Source organism: Artibeus jamaicensis, unplaced genomic scaffold (genome assembly GCF_021234435.1).
Source record: "Artibeus jamaicensis isolate MK-2021 breed Jamaican fruit bat unplaced genomic scaffold, CSHL_Jam_final contig_196, whole genome shotgun sequence".
Lineage (NCBI taxonomy): Eukaryota > Metazoa > Chordata > Mammalia > Chiroptera > Phyllostomidae > Artibeus > Artibeus jamaicensis.
The window spans coordinates 1,322,328-1,339,738 of NW_026521401.1; the positions used below are offsets into that span (position 1 = coordinate 1,322,328).

At 40.8% G+C, this 17,411-nt stretch overlaps 1 protein-coding gene across 9 annotated transcripts in view; it reads right to left on the bottom strand.

Annotated features, from left to right (window-relative positions):
- The window catches only part of SIK3 (SIK family kinase 3), a 280,765-nt gene extending 267,838 nt beyond the window's left edge, over positions 1-12,927 (bottom strand). For all 9 annotated transcript variants that reach the window (XM_053672225.1, XM_053672217.1, XM_053672227.1 and 6 more), the window contains exon 1: positions 12,629-12,927. In XM_053672225.1, the coding sequence (XP_053528200.1) occupies positions 12,629-12,910 (282 nt within the window). In that variant the 5' untranslated portion in view covers positions 12,911-12,927. The remainder of the gene's footprint in view (positions 1-12,628) is intronic.
- Positions 12,928-17,411: the final 4,484 nt, after the last annotated feature.

Consider the following 17,411-nt stretch of genomic DNA (forward strand, 5'->3'; position numbering starts at 1 on the left):
TGAGGTATTAACTGCTCAAACTGGGTGGTACATCTGTGTGTACCATTATACTATTGACAGGGAGTCATTATACTATTCTCTTTACTTTTGTTTGTCTGGAATTCTCCATAAACACTTTTATAAAGATTAGTGAATAAATACTTATATACAGTTTCAAGTAGCATAGACAGTAGATAGAAAATAGATGGGGGGGCAAGAATAGCATGGGAAATATAGAATCTAAAGAACTTGAGACACATGGACATAAACTAAAGGGGGGGTAATGGTGGGGATGAGGGGTAGGGTGGAGGGGAATGAAGGGGGGAACAGAAAAACTGTAACAGCATAATCAATAAAAAAATTTTTTTAAAAGAAATATTAAAAGTATATATGGCCCTGGCTGGTGTATGTAGCTTAGTGGATTGAGCACGGGCCTGAGAACCAAAGGATCACGGTTCAATTCCCAGTCAGGACACATGCCTGGGTTGCAGGCCAGTTCCCAGGAGGGGCCAGTTCCCAGCAGGGGACACATGAGAAGCAACCATATATTGATATTTCTCTCCCTCTCTCCTTCGCTTCCCTTCTAAAGATAAATAAATAAATAAATTTTTTAAAGTTTATATGCATCAGTATTTATTTCCCTTCTTTCTTTGTTTTTCCCCCAATTTACTAAGCAAATCATAACCCAAGAGGCCTTCTATTAGAGATTAAAGGAAACAGCATATCTTCATATGCCCAAAATAAACATTCTAAGAAGAACATCACCATATATCTACCATATTTTGCCATGTATAATGTGCACTTTGCCCAAATTTTTTAGGGAAAATAAGGATGTGCATTATACATGGGTAGTACTAATTCCATATCTACATAAATGGTTTTAATTCTTCAAAAGTGTAACTCTAGAAAGCAAAAATGATATCCATATGCAAAATAATGCCCCGGAAAATGACCATCAGTTTTGTTTCTAGATATAAATAAATAATTGAATTAAAAAGTTAAAGATTTTTTTTCCTGAAAGTTTGGGCCAAAAACATGGGCCAAAAGCATTACACACAACAAAATACTGTAATTACCCTTGAAAATCTGTTCAGTAATACGTACAGTGCATAGGCAAATCCGGACACAATAGAGCAGCTACATCACTAAATATATTACATAATTATTTATCTTGCAGTCTCCGCCATCTTTCCACCATTAAAAAAAGGAAAGAGTAAGTAAATTACAACCTTCATTAATCTCTGATATTCTCACTCAAGTTTATAAAACTTTAAAAAATCAAAAGTTCCAGTGATTTGAGTCTTATTTCTTACCCACCTTTCTTCTTTCCTTCATCAATTTCTCCAACGTAGGTTTATGTCTCTCTGTGAAAGATCAGTGGACAATGATAAAAATGAACTGAGCACTGGCCGGTGTGGCTCAGTGGATTGAGTGCTGGCCTGTGAACCAGAGGGTTGCCAGTTTGATTCCCATTCAGGGCACAAGCCTGGGTGGCAGACCAGGTCCCCAGTAGAAGGGTGCTCAACAGGCACCAACACATTCATGTTTCTCTCCCTCTCTTTCCCCATCCTTTCTCCTCTGTCTAAAAATAAATAAAATATTTTTTAAAAATAATTGCAGGGTTTACTTCAGATATACTAAACTTCTTAGTAAATAAAAGTTTGAGATATGCCAAAAGTAAATTACTTGCCAAGAAAGCTTGTAAAATCTCCTTAGCTAGAGATTTGTGAGAAAAATGTAGAAAATTACTTTTCTTTTATATAGTAACTAGAGACAAGAAATTTCAGCCCTGACTGGTGTGGCTCAGTGGATTCAAACCGAAAGGTCTCTGGTTCAATTCCCAGTCAGGGCACATGCATGGGTTGCAGGTCCCCTGTTAGGGGTGTGCAAGAGGCAAACAACTGATGTTTCTCTTGCATATCAGTATTTCTCTCTCTCTTTCTCCCTCCATTCCTCTCTAAAAATAAAAAAATAAAATCTTTTAAAAAAAAGAAATTTTAATAGTAAAATTCTAAAAAAAACCCCAGCTCCCATTTTTTAATCCATATATTCATTACATGAATATTTAGAAGCACTGTAGTAGACACTGGGACTATAGCAGCACACAACAGATTAAAATCACCACCCTGATTGAGATTACATTAATGTATCACACTGTGCCTCCTGACAGGCATTAAATTATGTGAGATATTTTCTTCTCTCTTTTTTAAAGTACAATATTTAGAAATTTCAAGCATGTCAAAGCACTGCCAGAAAATAAACAGCATCCAGCATTTGGACTGATCCAGCAAAGCCCTAAATCGATATCCGTAAAACAAAAGTAAAAAATTGTGTGGTTGAGATGTTGGGGTGGCAGGCAGACTAAATTTTACAACATACAAATCTATACTTTTTAAATTTTGTGTCATATATCAATTCCTAGTTTTTGATAAATATTTTTTTCAAAAGTTTATTGATGAATGGATGATTGGTTGGTTGGTTGGAATAAATGTATGAATGAAAATTTCTTCCTCAAAAATTTCAGTCTCAAGAAGTATGGTTAGTTACCCTAAATTTCCAGATTCAATTCTCCTGGAGGAAGCAAATGAGAAGTAAAACATACTGCTGGTAAGGAAGTACTAGAGCTGAAATTAGGCAGAAACTTAATAATTTCGCAGAACTTCCTATGCAAAACCTAACTATAGTTTAAGATAACTGGCCAAAAGTATACAACTGAATGAGCCCAGCCTACACAGACAAGCTTTAACCAAGTGATAGACTTGCTTCTCCTTTCTTTACAGCTTCTGGGAAATGAGGCTGAGTGTTCTCAATCTGGTTCCTACCTAACAACTGAAATTCTGAGATGGAATATAAATACTATTAAGTGGCCAGAGACTCCTCATCTACAATGAATTGCAGATCTTATAAACAGAAATACAGGATGGGGCAAAAGTAGGTTTACAGTTGTGAGTATATGCAACGAGTATATCCTTCTATTACTATTTTTAAAATATATTTTATTGATTATGCTATTACAGTTGTCCTATTCCCCCCTTCATTCCCCTCCACCCTGCACACTCCTCCCCCACCATTCCCCCTTCATTTATGTCCATGTGCACAAGTTCTTTAGATTCTATATTTCCCATACTATTCTTGCCCTCCCCCGTCTATTTTCTACCTACCATCTATGCTACTTAGTCTGTACCTTCTCCCCCCTTCTCCTCCTCCCTCTCCGCTGTTGCTAACCCTCCACGTGATCTCCATTTTTATGGTTCTGCTCCTGATCTAGCTGTCCTCTTAGTTTGCTTTTGTTTTAGGTGTGGTTCTTAATAACCATGAGTTTGCTGTCCTTTCACTGTTCGTATTTTTTATCTTCTTTTTCTTAGATAAGTCCCTTTAACATTTCATATAATAAGGACTTGGTGGTGATGAACTCCTTGAATTTGACCTTATCTGGAAAGCACTTTAACTGCCCTTCCATTCTAAATGAAAGCTTTGCTGGATAGAACAATCTTGGATATAGGTCTTTGGATTTCATGACTTGGAATACTTCTTTCCAGCCCCTTCTTGCCTGTCAGGTCTCTTTTGAGAAATCCGCTGACAGTCTGATGGGAACTCCTTTGTAGGTGACTGTCCCCTTAGCTCTTGCTGCTTCTACGATTCTCTCCTTCATTTTAATCTTGGCTAATGTAATGATGATGTGCCTTGGTGGGTTCCTCCTTGGGTCCACCTTCTTTGGGACTCTCTGAGCTTCCTGGACTTCCTGGAAATCTATTTCCTTTGCCACACTGGGGAAGTTCTCCTTTATTATTTGTGCAAATAAGTGTTCTACTTGTGGCTGTTCTTCTTCCCCTTCAAGTACCCCTATAATTTGGATGTTGGAATATTTAAAGATGTCCTGAAGGTTCCTAAGCCTCTCCTCATTTTTTCTGAATTCTTGTTTCTTCATTCTTTTCTGTTGGGTCATTTTTTTCCTCCTTCTGGTCATCTCCCTTGATTTGAGTCCCAGTTTCCTTTCCATCACTATTGGTTTCCTGTGCATTTTGCTTCATTTCAATTAGTTTAGCCTTCATTTGTTCCTCTAATTTGTGACTGAAATCAACCAGTTCTGTGAGCATCCTGATCACCAGTGTTTTGAACTGTGCATCTGAAAGTTTGGCTATCTCTTGGTCACTTAAAATTATTCGTTCTGGGGCTTTGAGCTGTTCTGGAGCCATAATGTTTTGGTCTGTTCCCACCTGTTAGGTATGAGGAGTAGAGCCTTAGTTGTTCACTAGGGCAGGGCTACGCAGTTGCTGGGTTGTGATGCTGTATGTGGGGCAGGGTCAGAGAGGGGCAATGGTGTTTCTTCTGCTCTCAGATTTCTGTCCCCTCAGCCGCTTCCCACAAGTAAATTGGGCCCTTCTGGTGCTGGTTCCCAGGTATGTGGGCTTGTGTACCCTCCAGGACCCTGTGGGTCTCTCCAGCGAACTCTCCCAGCACCTCGATCCCAAAAGTCTTTCCAATTGGTGCTTTCAGGGTCCAATTCCCATCACTGGGGGCCCTAACCTGAGCAATCTGTCTCACCGTTCACTCCTTCACTTGGTTTATCTGCGCTCCAATGCGTGACTGCAGTTAGCCAGCCGCCCTGCGCCCTCACTGGGTCCACCCCTTTCCACCCCATGCCTTGAATCCACCAAATGCCGCTTTCAATCCTGGGTCAGTCCACTGATCTTTCCTGCTTGAAGGGGATCCGCAGCTGACTCCGCCCCTCTTACTGGTCTGGGTGAATGGTTCCTTGTTGTCAGACTTCCATACAGTTCAATTTTCTGTATTTTGGCTGTGTTTTTGTTACTAAAATTTTGTTGTCTTTAAACTTGGTTGTGCAAGGAGGCACAGTGTTTCCACCTAAGCCTCTATCTTGGCCAGAAGTCCTATTATTATTTATTAATTATTATATTATTTTCCATATGAACAACTATAAAATTCCTTTTGCCCCACCCTGTATGTCCTAACATAATGTCGCAATGGCTTGTCCAACAGTTTTGCACTAATCGATGGAACTTTATTGTGACTAGATCCAAAAGAAGCTCTTTGAAACTAATTCATACAAGACAGTCAAAGCTTCTCAAAAACTGTCTCAGCCACCTGTTTAACAATTATGTATTACATCAGGACAAAAGTCCACAATAATGCATGTAACTTTCATCCTCTGGATGTTGTCAGTCACGGATAATGCCAGAAGGGACCAAGCTACTCACTATTAGAATGGGTCAGGGACTTACCTGACAAGTGAGATCATTTACCAGGGAACAGATGTAGCTGTCAGACCAAAAACTAGAACCACATAAGAGAAGCCCTTAGGTAAGTTGTTCTCTTGGTACTCAGGTACCTGTGTCATCAAGGTACATATCTTGGTGATCAGTTCTCAAAACTGGTAGTGATCTGGTAAGAAGTCCATCTAAGAAAAGTACCTTAAGCCCTGGCTGGGTGGTTCAGGTAGTTGAAGTGTCATCTCATACATGAAAAGGCTGCAGGTTCGATCTCTGGTCAGGACACATACCTAGGTTGCTAGTTTGATCCCCAGTTGGGGTGCATAGGGAAAGCAACAGATCAATGCTTCTCTCTCACATCTATGTTTCTCTTTCTTTCTTTCTCTCTCAAAAAAAATCAATAAACGTATCCTCAAGAAAGAAAGGTACCTTCAATAATAGACCAGACCAACCCAAGAGCAAAAGTATAATTACTCATATTCACTGGGTTAAATAAGCTAGATTTAGTGACAAAAGAAAACTATATAAGGCAGACTGTGTTTATGGTCATTGCCTTTTTCCTCCTTTTAACTTCCTTAGTATTTTGAGAGGCTTTTTTGATACCTTATCATATCAAGGGGGCATCAAAGGGTATTTGAGTAGGAAATTTTAAGAGCAAAGCAATGGATCCATGGAGGACTGGTAAGGGGTACGGGTGACAAACTGAAATAATGCCAAATGATAGATGAAATACAGTGTTGGTATAGACTCTTCCTCCTACTTGGGAATTTGTCCTCATCATGACATCTCACTTCTGGAGTTTGGTTTAATAAACAAAATAAATATCTTAGGCTTTAACTAGTAGGTATATCTTGTTTCTCTAACAAAAGATCAAATGTTCAGACGTAAGGGCAATGTTTTCTATGACTGAAGGAGTCAGGGTAGAGTTAACTAGAAATAGGGATGCCTGGATTCTAATTCCAGCTCCCATAATAACTATAGGATTCTGGGCAAATGGAGGGAGGTGGGGAAGATACCAAAGGGAGTCATGAATCTAATGGATAATTGGTATAAATTCCTTTAATAGGCCCTAAAGGCTTGAGATTCTAAACTCCAATAAGTCCACCTTACTAGACTCTGGAGTCCACCTTACTAGACTCTGGAAAAGAAAGCACTGGAATAGAAGGTCTTTAAGATCTCTATTATGTCCAAAAATCAACAAATATTTGCTGATATTTATGTGCAAAACGTGTGCCATTCTCTTACTGTGTGAAAGAATATCAGTTGTTAAGATGAACACCTCCCCTATCTGAACAATGCATCAAAAAAAGCTTTATTATGGATAACCATAAAATAACCAATATGACTTTTTGAAAACAGAGCAGATGCTAGTGCTCTGCTTTGGTATCTCCTGATAGCAATGCTGTTTCATACCCAATTCCATAAAATGGACTATAAACCTATATGATCTGGTCCCTCCCTACCTTCCTGATTTCATCCCTTACCATCCTCCCCCTTGTTCACTAAGCTCCGGGCCACCATGACCTTGGGTCTAATTTTTGGAAAATCCCAGCTCTTTTCTTCCCCAAGATCTTTGTACTTGCCATTCCTTCTGCACTGACTATTCTGTCTTTCAGATCTCCCCAGGCTAACTCTCTCTCATCATTCAAGTGTCAGTCCAAACATCGCCACCTCGGAAAGGCCTTCCTCCACTCTATCTGAAGAAGTGTTCTTCCCTAGACACCCCAGCCCATTTTTTTCTTCATAGTATTCATCACTATATGAAGTTACTTATTTACATGTTTCTTATCCATCACCTCCCAGAAAGTAAGCTCCACAAGAATTCTCATCTTTCTTGTTTATCAGTGTACAAGAGTGTCCACAATAGAACCTGACACAAAATTTGGATTCAATAAATCCAAATTTTTACTGAATGAATGAATAGGTAACAAAAGGATTCCATCTCTGTGCAGAGATGTTTTAAGTGGTTTTTTTCCCCCCAGAATTACAGAGGCTCTAAAGAAAAGAGAATTTCTTTCTCTTTTCAAACCATCCATTTTGTTCTCCTTTATGCTGTGAACTTGAAAACATTAGTAAGGATGATGCCTGGAAAATGAAAACAGCACTTCTGGCACAGAAATAACTAGTCTGGGCACCTCTGGCTTGAGCCAGATCTATGACTTTCTAGGGAGCTGGTAGAATGTTAAAATCAACAGCTCTGATGTTGAAAATGGAATACTGGTATTTCAATTCTGGAGAGACTAGACTAGTCCAAATCAATCTTAACTCTTCACAAAGTTTCAATAAAGTCAGTAACCGCATCACAAATGAAGTATCATTTGTATCAAAATGAGGTTAGTCATCTTGCAATAGGCATTTCTGTATTATCTAGGAGTAGAACTAACCCCTCAAATGTAACATAAACTTATTTTCAATTTCTTTTTGACATAATTCTCTTTTCCACTTAGCAATGAACCTTGTTTTCAGCCTCCTGAGGAGCAGGCACAAGCATCATCTCATCTGCTTCATTAAAGTCTTCCTTAGAAGTGAATATGATACTATTAGCCCACTCTAAGTTTTACTCCTTATGTAAATGAGTTTGCACTAAAACCACACAGTTCGCAGATGTGTCCTAGCTGGTCAGTATCTGGAATGTGGTCATAGGGCAAAACATTTTCTCTGTAATATTTTGCCCTTGGCCTTTTAAGCAGCGCCCAAATGCAAATGTGTTCTTAAGTCTTGTAAAACTATTTCTTCACATTCTCTGCCAAATTTAAGTGAATCTCTGGAGAAAAGACCGCACTCAAACAAACTCTGTTCCAATGTGACAAAGAATAGTAACACAAACACATGGAATAGTCAAAGCAGCCCAAATAAAAGCCAGCTTTAGTCACAGTTTTCATTAGACAAGACTCACAACTATTTTAAAAGTTTAACTAATGTAAAATTATTTTCTAAAATGCCAATTCATGAAATTAGCCCATAGATTACAGGAGTTAAACCCAGCTCTCTCCAAGTGACACATGACATAATAGCAAACTTTTTTTTTTTTACCCTGAAAGCATATCATCAGGATGACATATACCTACACAAAACGAATGGCATGTGCATTTATAAACTGTTCAAAGGGATGAAAGGTAAAAAAGGAGGACTATGTCTTACTCATCTTCATTACTAAAGCATCTTATGATGATGATGATAACAACACTGACTATATGCCTACTATGTGTCAGGTACTGCTCTAAGAGCTTCACAAGTATTGTTATTCAACCTTAATAATGCCCAAACTTGGGAGGTAAGTACTACTGTCATCTGACTTTACAGATGAGGTAATCCAAGAACAGAGAAGTTAAATAATTTACCCAAGATTACCCAGCTATTATGCAGCAGAGGACCCAAACTCAGGCAGCCTTACCCAAAGTGCAAGCTCTTACCATAAACTTAGTAATGGGCAAGTGATAGTTACCTGTTAAATACACATTAACAATATTTGACCACCCTGGCTGTGTTGCTCAATTAATTGGAACATCATCCCATATACCAAAAGACTACATGTTCGATTACCAGTCAGGGCATGTACCTGAGGCAACCAATCAATGTTTCTCTCTATTCCAATAGTTCTTTCTTTTTCTTTCTCTCTCTAAAAATCAATCAATAAATTCTAAAAAATTTTAAAAGTATTGAACAATGGCTTTTACAGTCATGTATACTTAGAAAAAATATACAAAATATTATCTAGTCTTTGTTCTTATTCATCCAAACAGTTAAAGTATAATTAGGTACAGGCTACAAGCATTTAACAGCAGAAAATCTTTTTTTAATTGCTTTAATACTTCATAGTGGCCTACCAAAGAATAGAGCCAAAGAATCTCAGACTAAGGCTCCTCAAAAAAAAAAGAAGAAGAAAAGAAATCAAAGATTATAGAATAGAGACAGCCAGGATGAGCTGCTGACCAAAGTATGTTGGAGATGAATATTCTCTCCTACCAACTGTTCTACAGTGACGCTCTAAGCACTGCAGTGCCGCCAACATTAACTCAGAGCTCATAAATGCCATGCTGCAAAAGTCACTGACAACCAAATATTAAAATATTTCCGTTTCTGTACTGATTTTATTCATCCCAGGGTCCTTCCCTAGGAGGTTTGAGAGTTAACAGGTTCTGGGAAAGAGCCAGTTTCACCATTTATTTTTGGATGAAGTGTAATAGCTTTGTCAATAAATGAAGTTTACTTTAGCCTCTTAGTCCTTGGAATGGATAGTACATATAAGAAAAGATGACCACAGCCCTGTCTGGTATAGCTCAGTGAATTGAGCACCAGTCTGTGAACCAAAGGGGTCGCTGGTTCGATTCCCAGTCAGGGCATATGCCTGGGCTGTGGGCCGGGTCCCCAGTGGGAGCCACGTGAAAGGCAACCACACATTGATGTTTCTCTCCTCTCTTCTCCCTCCCTTCTCCTTTCTCTAAAAGTAAATAAATAAAATCTAAAAAAAGAAAAGGTGACCATAAATATTTATTTGATGTTCAAAAACACCTACTACCTAACAACCTTCAGCCAACACAAGTATCATCTGAATTACCTGAGTCTGATTGTTATATATGGTTAAAAGAAAAACCCAGACCATTCAGTGGCCTGCAGGAATAAAAGGAGAAAGAAGAAATCATATACCTCTAAAGGAAGAAACAAATAATATTCTGGAAAGAGATGGAAAAAAATAGCTCTCTTTGGTTCCAAGTGACCTGATTGCAGAAGTAAGATAAACACTGCAGTGCATGGGAAGAAAAACCTATCTACCTGAGTAACTGAAACAGCAGTTTCTGCAACTGCTAGTAACTTAGGCACCTTCTGTTATATAACCAAGCCATGGTCTTAATAGGCCATCATACTGTAAGTCAACAGCTGGTAGGCACATCTAAGCTGTCAGCATTTGAGAAACCCTTCCAAAGTGGATTCAGATTAAGCATGGAACACGCCAAAATATGCTCATCATTCACTCAGAGCATATGACAACTCCTTGTGAATTAAGCCTCACTCATGTCCTCAGAGTAATTTAAGCGGCAAAAGATAGGGTGCTTGTAAATGTAACTAGTTAATTGCACACTGCTACAGAAATACAAATGGGTGCTGGTATGGTCCCACCACACATGCAACTCATTGAACTCACTGTTCAAGCCATCCATTTCAGCCTCATTCAAGATTTTGAATATTTCCATACATAAGAATTGCAAAACCCCACACCACAAATGATCTAAATTAAAACCAACATCAACAGTGGCACCCATTTATAAACAAGCCAGTGTTTAAAATGCTGCAGTCCTAAAGGATACCAAGGCCTCGGAGAAAAACTAAGAAACACACATACACATACAGGAAAATTAGAAAGTGGGCAGACCAGCCATAATTAAGCACTGGCTTTGCTGACTACTGAAGACAGATATGTCTCATATATATAAAGCCAAAAACCAACTGTTTGCAATTATATTTCCAAAAACTTTCAACCCTGTCTGTCACAAATTTTTTTGATCAATATCTTGGTGTATCCAAGGGCTGGAAAATAGAAAATTCTTTAAGTCATACATACCACAAACCAACCAATTAAGTTCATGGAGTCCATACCCCAAAGATCAGAGCAAAATAATCATAGGAATGCAATGTGATTGCTTGGGGTGCAGGGGCAAAAAAGGAAACACCAGAACAAGAAACAAAGCTCCAATAATTAGAGTTGTTTGTAAACATAAGTTTGATTTTGCTAACAGTAAACAGAACTGGAAACATTACATGGGATTCGGGAGTGAGAAGGTGGAGATAGTAAGATGGTAACACCGGGAACCCTGGACTCTGCTATCTCCAGCAGCTCAGACCTGCAAACTTGAGGCCCTCTGATAAAAACTGACAGAAAGGCTAAAGAGCACCCCCTCCCCAGAGGAAGTGAAAATGACCAATCAATTTTCCACAGGCTCCCACCCTGCCACACCACAATGGCCCCTTGTAGTCACTAACAGAAATGAGGGGGAAAGGAACTTCAGGCTGCCAGTGAGCAGGATAGAAGGCCTTGATTAAGTCCCTGGTTCTCAAAACAAACAACTGCCATACAAGCAAAAACAAGGTAGATGATGACAACCAGAGGCTAGGCTGAGAAGGTGAGAGGAATTGATGTGGCTTTTATAGGAAGCAGCAACAGTAGCTATAAGAGTTCTTCATTAGTCAGGTTGAGGAAAACTGCACTTTTAAATATGGTGCATGACTACATCAAAGTGTTCATTCAAGTGAGAGATTGAACAAAGAAAAAATCTGTAGTACAAATAGGCTTTGTGCATCGAACTGAAACCAAATGATTCTGCCTGATGTCTTACATTCCAATACTCCCAGTAAAGATGGCTACAGAAAAGTGCTACCTATACTTCCTTAAAAAAGGAATTTTACACGTAAAAATTTATATATTTACATGTATGGCTTCCTAACTGACCTTGGCCAACTTCACTACTACAACTCCACAAATCCCTTGAGAACCAAAGGGCCCAATGAGTGTAATCCTCCAGTGTCGGGATTCCTCACAGACCTCTTCAGTCACCAGCCTTTCCCCAAACCATCAACAGCTCACCCTGGGTTCTATAAAGTTTACAATTCCAGAACCTCGAACAACTAAAATTAATCAACAATCCAGCTCTCCCAAAGTTTTTAACCCCTGATTACCTAATGCCACCATAAACCTGCACCGCCACTATGTTCCCTGAGCCCATTCCTGCAGAAAAGAAAAGAAAATTTTTCCTCTGTATTTCCTCACTTTCTTCGACTCCTCCCTCCAATGATCTTGTCTGTCCTTAGGCTTCCATTCCCATCATCTATCAGTACTAGACGACCCTATGCAGATGGATATCTCTGTCATAAAGTACCAGATCCCTCCTATCCCCCAATACCCAGTACCCACCACACACCCCTAAAGCATGCCCCAGACGTCCAGTTTACCCTTGTCTTCCCCCACCCTCCTGGTTCACATTTCCTATGGCCCTGACCTCATTCCCTTAGGATCTGCTAACTACTGGTTCCAGAGTCTCCTTAGCTTAGTCTCATGGTTCCGTCAGAGTTCCAAACCTTTCCAATCAAGTCTTCTACACACGCCATACGCGCTCCCCACTCCCCATTCCCGGGTCCTCAGTTCCCCAGGTCCTGGTGCTTAATGTCTGACCCCTCGCGCCTCCTCTGCCGTAGAGGAGTCCCTAGGTGTTTCCCACCTTCTCGCCCTCTCCTCACTTCCCCTCCACAACCTCCGTACCCGATTTCCCAGTCCCCAAGGCTCTCCAATACCCCAAGCTCCGCCGACCCTTCAGCTTCAGAATCGCGGGTCCTTCCTGCCCCCGCTACGGTCGGACCGCGGACCCAGGTTGCGCGGTCCCCAGGTTGCGCAACCCCGCAGACGCCCAGTCCCTCCACGCTACTACCTTGGCCTTGGTGACGAGGTGCGTGGCCCGCTTGACCACAGCGAAGTTGCCCTTGCCGATGGTGCGGTCAATCTCGTAGTAGCCGATGCGGGCAGGCACCGGCCCGCGGGAGGCCGGGGCTGGGGGACGCGGCGAGCTAGCCGCTGGGGCCACAGTAACGGGGGCAGCCGAGGGTCCCGGGGCAGTAGGAGGCAGCAGGCGGCCCGCCGGCCCCGCTCCTCCCGCTCCGGTCCCGGCAGCACCGCCAGCTCCGCTCGCCGCCGCTGCTGCCGCCGCCGCCATCTTGTTGTGCAGTGAAACCTCCGGGACCGCGGGGAGCCGGCGGAGGGGGAGGGGGCGGGGGCGGACAGAGGGGGCGCTGACGTCACTCCGGGGGCGGAGCGCCCGCACCGCCACGGCTTAGCGTTATGGCAACCGCTCGTCACGTGTCGACGCGCGTCACTGCCTAGAGCCATGGCAACTGTGACCTCACCCGTTAGCTCGACCTTCCCGCTAGGAACCAGTTCCTCTGGCGCTGGCTCCCGAGTGCCCTCCTCTGGGAATTGGACCTGCCACCACAAGTGTGCAGTCCATTGCAAACCACTGTGGCGTTCCCAAGTCCTGGGTGCTTTAAGCCCGATGAAAAGCCACCGTCACTGGAATCGCTAAAGTGACCCATAGTGTGACCTCCATACCAGTTCAGCAAACACCCAGCTTCCCTTAAAACAAAGTATTATCTAATCAAAAATGCTAGCCCTGTCCCACTTTAGCCCTTGAGGCCCCAATAGCTACAGTACTGCAGCGACTATAAAAGTTGGTAACGAAGCAGGGGAATTTTTTAGTAAAATTCCTTCCTCTTACAAAAGCCAGCTCACCCGATACAACCAATCTAATTGTCACCAAATATAGGAGAACGGGGAAACTAGGATTTGCGTGTTCACGGACGCGAAACCAGACCAAACACACATACATACCGATTATTGGGTGGGTGAAGGCCAGAGAAGGTACGTCATTTTCTTCCCTCTCACCTCCTCTCTGAACAATTCCATCACTACATGATTGTCCTATTTATGTCACTTGTGTAACCCCGATAGAGCAGTGGTTCACATTATCCAGTGAGCCACATCACAGTTAAAGAAGAACAGTCTGTTAGGCAAAATAAATAATAAAAATTCCTCCCTTATTAGCGGCTCCTGAAGGACATTAAAGATGATCAAATTTATCTTTATTTTCCCCTCCTGTTATCTGACATTCCACAACCTCCAGAGCCCCTCACAGGCTCCCAAGTTTCCCCCACCTCTTTCTCCCTTCCCTTTAAGTAAACTAACTGCTTTAGGTGGGGATGGAGAACAAGGTAGGAATGGGGGTAAGAAGGAAGATTGTGAACATTTCTATGTTAAAATGTATCCTTTCAGTCCAGTGCTGATCCCACTCTTGTCTCAGTGGCAGACCTGTATCATCAGGTCACTACATGTATATTAAAAACTGATATCCAAGGCACTGTAAATGTGTGAGGAGAGTGCACATTTACTCTCTCTGACAGAAAGATGTTTACAAGCATTTTTATTCCATCTGACTATGAGTAATGGCTGGGAGTAGAATGGGACAGAGAGGTCATTATGCAATTGTGTTGGATCAATTCCCTTACGGCTGTTCCAAATTGCCAACACAATTAATACTAATTGCCCCCTTTACTGGCAAATAAGGATAAGGATGAAGTGTAGACCTCAGTTTCTTGCATCAGTTAAACCCTTTCATTGGTTGAGATTAATCAATCCCAGATAAATGATGTGGCCAGCTTTTCTTACCATCTCATGACCCCACTCAACCTTCCTTTAGCAGGGACTGTACATTAACTTTATAAAGTTCTGGATTCCAAGGCAAGGAAAAATATCTTTTACTCTGGATGCAGAAGCAACTCTGAAACCATTCTTATAGTGACTTTATAGCCTCTCCTCCACTCATAGAGATCATTGGAACATCAAGTATGGCAACTTCTGCTGCTCTCTGGAAAGTGTCAAAAACAAAGAACCTTCTAGAGAGAAACTAGAAAATGTAGCAGTGGTCTAACCTCCAAAGAGAAGAGGCACATCACTCTTTCCCCTAATAATGTCCAGAATGTATATGCTGGGTGTTATGTCATTTGTGCTCCCTGCCTACATGCACTGAGGCCAGTAGACAGTGTATCCTATTGGGACTTGGACAAAGACTTACTGGAGATCTCCCCGAAGAGTTTCTTTGGTAAGAAGAATATAGAAAATTGAGGAGGGCATTGGTGAACAAAAACCATTGGAGAATAAAGAAAACAGTTATTCGCATGTGTTTAATAAGGATTTATTGAGGAACTCAAAGTCAACAATAACAATTTGCCAGGCTTTATCCTTAGCAGTTTACAGACATGAACTCAATCCTCAATAAATGTATGAGATAAATTCTATTATTATCCCCGTTTTGCAGATAAGGAAAAGGAGGTACAGAGGGATTAAGAAAATGGGCCACAGTCTTAGAGCTAGAAAGTGGTAGAACTAGGATGCAAACGAACCTAAACAAAGCTTACTTACCTCTGGAGCCTGAGATCTTTCCCCACTGGATTATAAACTCTCTAAAAGTAGAACTTAATAGGAAAAGTTGTTCTTCCAGAAGCCCAAGGTGACTAAGCTGAGTTTACATCCAGGAAAGTAGAAGACTTTGAGAGTTCTTGAGAACAGGACAGACAGAGCAGGTACAAGCTAACATTATAGAAGCATTCAACTGATACAGAAGTATATTCAGAAATCCTGTATGCCAAAAGACAACATCATAGAATGTTTACATGCCACTTATTCCCAACCAAGGAAGTCATTAGCTAGTTATAAATTCTGCCATCACATAGACTTGGTCAAAATACTCAGTGTGCCCTGGTTCTCCAGATGAGCTGAATGTGTTTTCTCTTTGTTCGGGCTGCATTCAGCATTACCACCTCAGCTGTGTGGCTGTTGCCTTTCCTTCTCCTATCCCAGATCAACCTAGTCATACTCCAATGCTTCCCCTGGGTAACCAGAAACAGGTTTGAGCAGGCAAAGTACATAGTCTCCTGCTATAAAGTATCTGGAGAGGGAGCTAAAAAGAAGGTAAATAAGCTTTCAGTCAAAGATTCTCTGTTCACCTTGCCCACATTTTTCTTTTTAATAGAACCTTTCGAGCTATTACACAAAACAAAAATTATCCTTACTGCTTTGCATATTTTCTAGAATATCAATATCCTTTAAATCATACAAAACATTTTAAAGCATGTTTTTCTTAAAGGTTTTCTACATTCTTAGATGTGACTATATTATTATTTGGGATCAATGTTTTCCTTGGGCAAATATATCTTTGATTTTATAAGTAAAATCAATGGGAAAACACAATTAGTAGAGAAAAAAATTCATCCAGGAAAACTTCTTTTCAGGAAAGTATATGCTCCTAAGGTGAGGTATACACTCTGTTACCCTGTGATCAACTCCCTAATATTTACACTAACAGAATTGTTTTTCTTATACTCTGTCTCTTTATTCTAAATGAAAAGTCTTATGCTCAAAAATATATTGACATTTTCTCATATTTGGATCCTTTCATTTGAATATACAAGTGTATATAAAATTCTAGAATTCATAACTCTATAAAAAATAAAGGCACACTTTAAAGTCTATCTCAAGTGGAAGTTCTTCACTCCCCGGTTCAAAACCTACAGAACTGTTTCTTTACTCTTTTCCCTTCATTCCCACATCTCTCCTGAAGACCCATCACTTCTGCCAAACCTGCCTTGGGAACTACCTCTCAGTTTGAAGGGCTCACCTTCAACCTTGCAAATGTTTTGGAAGATGGTACAGAGATTGCTTTACAGGAGCTTCCTTGCATTAAGATTGGGATTTGCTGACGTTTTCTACTAGCTTTTGGCTAAGAAAAATTGGGATTGATTTCTGTACGAAGCTGACCTATCTTTGTTTAATTTCTGTCACAGTTTTCCTCAGCTCAACCAGAAAATCCATCTTCCACCTCTAAGGTCAAAAGGAAACTTCTCCTTTATCTGCAGAGACACCTGCTGGTCAATGTCTTGAACTACAGGATGGCTAGCAGTGCTCTTTGCTCCGCCCCCCCATCCCCCGCCACCCCATAACGTGCTCCCCGCCCCTCCCCCGCCCCTCCCCCTCCCCCCATTCCCGCCCCTTCCCCGTTCCCGTCCTGCCATTCCACTAAGACCTTCCAGTCCTTTCTATTTAAAGTGCAGGCAGTTGAAAACCACAAACCCACATCAGGAGCCGGAAAGCTAGAATCCAAATAGAAACCAGCTCCAGGAAGCTGGATTTCTTTGTGGCTAAATAAAAAGTACAGTGGGCTAAAATTACAGTGGTGCCTAAAGCTTAGGTAGCAGTCCACATCTGTGGTTTTGTGCCACCCAAGGGTACCTTCAGTTATCCCCACAGTTCTTGTGGCATTTAAAAAAGAATTCTTAAGGAAGAAATTCATTTTCACATATTTTTATTTTTAAAATAATTTTATTCTTTTGGCATGTTTAAAAAGAGCAGCCTGGCATTATGAATAAAAAGCAAAGATTTTACAGTTGGACATAGACTTTTTTTTTTTTTTGAGTTTCAGATCTTTATTTAAGCCCATGCTAATGTATTTACATTATAACACAAATATTCGTTGAACTTTTAGTCCCTAAATAATGCGTTACTGAATAATGAGCTAATTAACTCTCATTTTTAACTCCTCGGGATCAATATGTAGAAATTGAATAGAAAGGGTAAAACCTTTTTTTTAAGATTTTATTTATTTATCT